Consider the following 7,177-nt stretch of genomic DNA (forward strand, 5'->3'; position numbering starts at 1 on the left):
AGAAGGAAAGAGTGTTTGTGCACGCCAACGAACTTTCAATTCCAGGATGGGAGAACTGAGAAGGGTAGCTTGCAATTTACAAACAAAACAAAACAATAATTACTGAGGAAAAGCAGATCAAACGACATCTCTGGTGCCAAGTGGGTACTGTAAATTCAGTTTGGAAGGAGAACAAACACAGATATTTGTATTTATAGTATACAAATATGAAATAATATAAAATACATTCTACTTATTTGTATTTATACCCCATCCAAACTTAGTTTTTTGCCAACAAGATAAATCACCAATTGCACAAACCCCTCATCACATGCTACGAAAACCCTTTCCTATCATCTTCTTTATAATTTTTAGCACATTTATGGGCCCATGTACTATCCATGTGCTTTTTAACCATTAAAATAATTTGAGAAACCAACTATAGAATCAACTCTCCACTCCCTCAGGCCTCAGCCAAAGAGAGAATTTAATCCACTCAGAAACCTCCTCGGTACCTTATAAGAAAGCACTTTTCCCACATACATACTCTCACTTGTAAGAGAAAGAAGGGGTTTAGTGTTTCCAACTCTCGAGTCTCTCTCCAAATGGGTAGAAGCCTTTGTTGTTCCAAAGAGGGATTGAACAGAGGAGCTTGGTCTGCTCAAGAAGACAAACTCCTCATGGATTACATTAAAATCCATGGTGAAGGAAAATGGAGAGACCTTCCCAGTAAAGCAGGTGAGTTATCAAGACCCAACCACTTTGCTTTGTTCTCTTCTTGACTTGTAAAAAACTTCAAGATGAACTCAGTAATTATATTTAATTTGGATTCGATTCAATTTGGGTTCATTTATTCGAATGCTTGATATTTAATCCAGGTCTGAAGAGATGCGGAAAGAGTTGTAGGCTTCGTTGGTTGAATTATCTGAGACCAGACATCAAGAGGGGGAACATAAACCATGATGAGGTGGAGCTCATTATCAGGCTTCACAGGCTCCTGGGGAATAAGTAGTATCGATCTGAATATATACCACGCACAAATAATCGTTAAATTAGGTTTTCTAGGTAGTTTTAATTTTTGTGTACGTGATCATGACTGTAATTAAAGCAACTGGTTGTGTTATAATGTGCAGATGGTCGCTGATAGCAAGGAGGCTTCCCGGACGAACAGACAATGAAATCAAGAACTACTGGAACACTAAATTAGTAAAGAAGGTGCAAGATCATCCTAAAACAATAACTACTTCTACTCATAGGCATTCAAACGTGTCTAAAGACGACGGCGACGACAAGAAAAAGAAGCCAATCGAGTCATCACCGACGACCAACAGGGAATCTAGAGTGGTTCGGCCCAAGGCAGTGAGGTGCAGCAAAGTTTTTCTCAGTCCACCATGCAACCAGCTGGTTGAACACGTCAACATTATTGATGCCAGTGCTGCGGTAGTGCCCTCCACCTCCACGACTGGCGTCGACCTTGCGACCTCCACAGCGACAGCGATGGACTCAGAATTCTACAACTACGACGGGCTGTCGTCGTTCTCGTTCACTCTGGGGGAAGATAATTCAGTGGACGATTTTACGATGGATCTCAATGCGGCCGAGTTTTGCCTTTCTGATTTCATCAATTCTGACTTGTTCCAGCTTTGCCAGTTGGATAATGAACTTATGGGGAAGACTGGCTGGTGCAACGACGACAACAATGAGTTAATTCTATCTTCCCATCAACCTCTCTTTCACCCCGACGAGATACTGGAGGAAAAGACGATAAGCGACTGTTTTAAGCCCGACGTCGTTTTGGACCTCCACTCTTTTGACCATTTTTCTTGATTGCGAAGAGAATTCGTTAGTACAATAATTCGAGAGATCGGCTTCGGTGGTCACACAACGTTCGTACAGCCTTTACAGCCTTGCATTGGTATATGTTTAATGCAAGACCGTAAAAGGCTGTAACGGTATGAGGAGCACAGTATCTAGTAGTAACCAAGGATTAATAAATTACCAGAATACACCGTTATTCATTTTTTCCCTTTTATTCGAATAAAAAATGAAAAAAAAAAGAAATTTATCTTTTAAGGTTAGCCTGCCCTAAAATCTATGAAATTTTACCCTGATCAAAACCATAAAACCTATTGAAAAGTTTCTCTTCCCACATTCTTCAAGTCTTCTACTGCGCAGGTATTTGTTTCTCCAATTAAGTCGATCCCTTTCTATTGTTCAAAATCTTCCTCCCATCATTACAATTAAAAATGAAAAAAAAGGACAAATAGAGAGTATGACTTCCCAATTTCCACAAACAATGGTTATTATGGCTCTTACAAAATAATCCCATATACCTTAATAATTGAGCATGGAGGCTTTGGATGCTTTTAATGTATCTAAAATCACATAGATTTCTTGTATAGTATTAACGAGGCCATATTAAAACAAAATGACACCAGCTTTGTCTCTTTCTCAAAACAAGTCCCTATACCTTAATAATTTGAGCATAGAGGCTTTAAATGTATTTGAAGAACTCTAAAATCACAAAGAAGCTTCAAATTTAGGCAAAAAGGAGAGGGGGAGAGGAAGAGGTTCAAGGGTTCTACATTGTTGTCGATAGTATTAAAGAGGTAAGAGGATTATAACAGTTAATTGGTTAAACAACTATTTATGAAGTTTTACCTTGTTCAAAACCTTCCGCCCAAGAACCTGAAGAGAGGGAGAGAGAGAGAGAGAGAACAATCAATGTATGTCTTCCATCGGACGAGTAGAGGGTACAGGACCAGCCAAAAAGCTTCATCTCTACCACCCTTCTTCAAGTCTTCTTTCACCGCCCAAGTATTTGTTTCTCTAAACTCCAGTCTTTTTTTCTACCCACTGAGATGTTCTCTTCATTGTTCAAAGTTTGTCTCCTTGAAACACAGACAGAGAAAATGCTTTTTTCATTTTTTTGTTTCAAAGAAAAAAGGAAAAAGGAGTAATGGAAATCATAAACCCACCTCCCTTCACTTTTATATGTCTCCCCAAATGAGTAACGTGTTAGAACGCGGATGAATGCCCGCGTTGTGTAGCCCATCCAATCTCAAATACACCTAAAATGTTTAAAAACTTTGGGAATGATAGATCCCATCCTATCATTCTTATAAAATTATAGATACGGAAAAGATATAATATCTGAAAAACTTCTCACCAGTCAACGGCTGAAATCATAAAGGTGATAGTCAATCAAGTGTTATTTATCAAAATTCATGGGTGAGTTTTAATTGGTCAAAACTCTTTTGATACTATATCTTTCCCGTATCACAGATTTTTCCATATATACATTGGGTATTGGATATACCAATATTTTAGTCCTTGCTAGTAATTAGAAGATTCATCCCTGTGAAAATACTTAATAAATACCTAATTAATTTGTATTATTTTTAGGACATAAAAGACCCTTCTTCTTCTTCTTCAATTACTTAAACTACCCCGTGGGTCTCTTACAAATACTTAAAGTACCCCTCTGGTTAACTCCCCTCCCTAAGTTTTTCATCATATTGCATTTATACAAGACATCATCACTTGACTGTAATAAATTATAGTATTTCAAAAAAAAGGTTCAATATGATGGAGGAAAGACATGATACGGGAGACACTTACAACCAATCAACCAGCTAATAACCAATCAAGTGGGCTTTCACCAAAATTCATCCCGAGCTATGATTGGTCAAGGCCTTTCCTTCTAGCATCACAAATTTTCCAAAAGTTTCTCTTTTATTTAAACAGATTTTATATTTTTTAGCCAAAAATGATGCCTTTGTTTGGATTACAAGTGGTTTGAACGTCTCATCAATCAAATCATCCTTAGTTTTTTAACAAATCTTGCTGATAGCCTTCAAAAAACACGGGACCCCGACAGTGACAGAGATGTATTTCGTCATCCTTTAAATCTAGGCAAAGCACAAGTCCTTGAATAGCCTCTACAAGTACTTGTGTCATCATCTGTATTTCACCAACGACAGCAACATCATAGAATTCATCAATCGAAACTTTTTCAAAAGTGCAAGAAATGTGATTGGTGAATGGAAGATTTTCTTGCTGATATGGAGGCTAAATAAACAATTTTCTTCTCTTCCAAGGGTTTTAGATCAATCAAGCTCAGGCGAAAGACCAAAGTACAAAGACATTTATAAATATGGATTTCTATTATCTAAAGTCACCACTCAACTCCACCTATTTAATTAGAATATCAGTGACCTTAAAAATCAATATGCATCGACACACGTTGTGATGTTCTTAACCGCGAGACCTAATCTATACTATATTATAGCGGCATAGGCCACAGCAGCATCCCTCTCCACTCATTTCCCCATCTCTCATTTCTCCTTACTCTTTTACCCTTTAAATATAAGTCATGTGGCAGCCCTCTCTTTTTTACTAGTCTCTCTCTCTCTCATATTTCTAATCACTTAACCAATTTTTCCTAAACTATTTCTCCCACCTAAAATTCTTCTTAAAACACCTCTTAATCTATCTTACTAGGGTTAAGTTTGGCTGTTAGGGCCAACAACATATGCTATTGAGACAATTTCTGGGCTGGGCACGTTCCGGGTAGTTCACCTATTCACGCCCATACTTGGGTATTTAGTCAAAATAAATTGAGATGTAATTACTAATTTATCCATTCTCATGGTAATGTGGCATTTCCAGAACAGCCTATGCTGTTGGCCCCCAACAACTAAAGTATTTCCATCTTATTACCTCTTCCCAGCCCTTTCATGTAGGCACGTGAAAGCCCTCTTTTCTTCACTAGAGTCCCACTCCAACTCTCTCTCTCTCTCTCTCTCTTATTACCCCTTCCCAGCCCTTTCATGTAGCCAACCCCCCTCCTAAAAATTCTCCTAAGCTATCTCTCCCACCTAAAATCAATTTCAATAAATATAAATTTATTTTTTATATTTTTAGTAATTTTGATATTTACTATAATTCTTTAGCAATAATTATATTAGTGATTTTGGTAATTGAATTACTAAAAATACCTATTTTGGTAATTTAATTTAGTGAAAGTTGAATTATAAAACTTCTAATCATTCAAATAAATAACTGGAAAATTTTAATAGTTTCCGTAACTATTGAATATTGCATTTATAATTATCATAATTGTGGAACTATATTTATGGGTTTGGGGGATGACCCCCCGGGTAGGAATGGCAATGGATGGGTTCGGAGTAGGGATGATACTCCCTGTCTCGACCCTGAGTTTTAAATTAATCCCCATCAGGAAAAAATTTAGCCTACATCCCTAGTCCCTAAGGGAGATGGGTTCCCCATCAAGGACCTGAATCCCCGAATTTTTTAATTAAATATTTGTTTTCAAAAAGGTATTTATTTAAAATGAAGAAAAATTAAAATGCAAAAACTATTTTAAATATATTTTGATATTTATAATATAAATAATACTACAAATAACATAAATATATCAAATAATATATATATGCATATATTAATTTAATATATATATTATCGAGATAGGGGTGGGGTTTGGACTTCACTCCATGTCCCAGTCCCTATCCCCAATCAAGTATTCCTATTAATCTTATCCCCACCCTGCCCCTACTAAGGCAGCCTCCATCCCCATCCCCGCTTGGTTGGGGAGGCTGAGTACTCAGTGGAGATGGGGGAAGTTGCCATCCCTACCCCTGGATTGTTTAGCCCCACAAAGCAATAAATTTACGCCCTAACATCTTTTTCCTGTGCACCGCAGTGCCACACCGGGGCCTGCTAGTACTATAATAAACCTTTGAGTCCATCCATTTCAGCAATTATAAAATATTGGGAAAAATTAGTTAAACTACCCCAAGTGCGCCTGAGGTTTTTTAAGTTTTTGAAATATGGCTTTTCAAAACGTCACACCATTAAAATAGATAAAGGCTATTTTACACTATTAATCTTCAAATTTTCAAACTCTTTCTCTCTCTCCGATAAATGACAACTATAGCCATCTCCCGCTATTCAGTCTTCAAACATTGGGAAAGGTATATGAATTTGCACTGAAACCAAACACAACCTAATGGATATTTAAAAATATCATTTTAAGTTAGGTGGTGTTCATTTCATGGTTGTATTCGTGTTTCATCTAGTTCGTAAACACAATTTAAAATGGATGACGATAAATTTCGAACCATCGACCATCAACTTGGAGTCTCTCTAAATTATAATGTGTTTTCTGGAATCAAAATTAATTATTATTGGCCAAAATGGTTTTGTAAATGTCTTGTAGGGTTTGAAAGAGGAAAAAGAGAACAAGTGCACATAAGTCCTGAGAAATAGAGGAAATCTTGTATTGTTTTCTACTCTTTTTCATGCTGAAGAATGAAAAACCAAACCTCTTATACAGTTATACCAATGTCCTTTTATATAACACCTCGATCTCATCATTTTTAGGGAAAAAAAAAGAATATTTTCACTGGTGTGAGAAGGCTCCATGTTGTATTGGCTTGGATTTTGGGTAGATGTTTAGATACGGTTGATTGGGGTGGGACCCGCATAAAATGAGTTGGGACTTGGGATCTCCTACCAATAAAACACATTGCAACACCCTACCACTAAAATTATGACACCACACATCTTAACATTGTGGATTCCAAGGATCAAAGTATTGGTATCAGGTAACGTATTAGACAATTCAGATATGAATATGGATACAAATACATTTTGGAAATGCATGGATACAAACAAAAAGAATGAAATCACATGGATACACTGGAAAATACATACAAATTCCACATACACATTAATAACACAAAATTAAGACCAAAATAATCACAAATAATATATAAGTACATAGAAAATGTACATTTTAATGATATATATGCAGAAATATATTACAGTTAATATAACAAAATGAGTAGATATCATATAATTTTATTTATATTGCATCAGTCAAGAATTCAAAACACTAAACATATGCACATATTATATTTTAACTATTACATCAATTATTTTTATTTTACTATTTAATTTTTTAATATTAAAAAAACTCAACTAAATATTAAATTCTCAAATGGAAATTAAAATATCAATTAATAATCTATAAAAATATAATCTTAACTTAAGGTATCTCAAATTTGTTAAAATTTCTAAGATACATATCATATACAAATTCATAATTTCTAATTACTAAAATAATTATTCCATTATTAACATTTTTATTTCTATAAATTTTATGAAATAAAAA

The 7,177-nt window shown here is 35.5% G+C and overlaps 1 protein-coding gene across 1 annotated transcript; it reads left to right on the forward strand.

Annotated features, from left to right (window-relative positions):
• Nucleotides 1–470: 470 nt before the first annotated feature.
• Nucleotides 471–2,077, forward strand: LOC104602438 (transcription factor MYB123-like). Its single transcript, XM_088886817.1, has 3 exons — nt 471–717; nt 858–987; nt 1,113–2,077. The coding sequence occupies exons 1-3, from the start codon at nt 585–587 to the stop codon at nt 1,804–1,806; spliced, it is 957 nt and encodes a 318-aa protein (XP_088742943.1). The 5' UTR covers nt 471–584; the 3' UTR covers nt 1,807–2,077.
• Nucleotides 2,078–7,177: the final 5,100 nt, after the last annotated feature.

This window comes from Nelumbo nucifera, chromosome 1 (assembly GCF_055504915.1).
Source record: "Nelumbo nucifera cultivar China Antique chromosome 1, China Antique-T2T, whole genome shotgun sequence".
Lineage (NCBI taxonomy): Eukaryota > Viridiplantae > Streptophyta > Magnoliopsida > Proteales > Nelumbonaceae > Nelumbo > Nelumbo nucifera.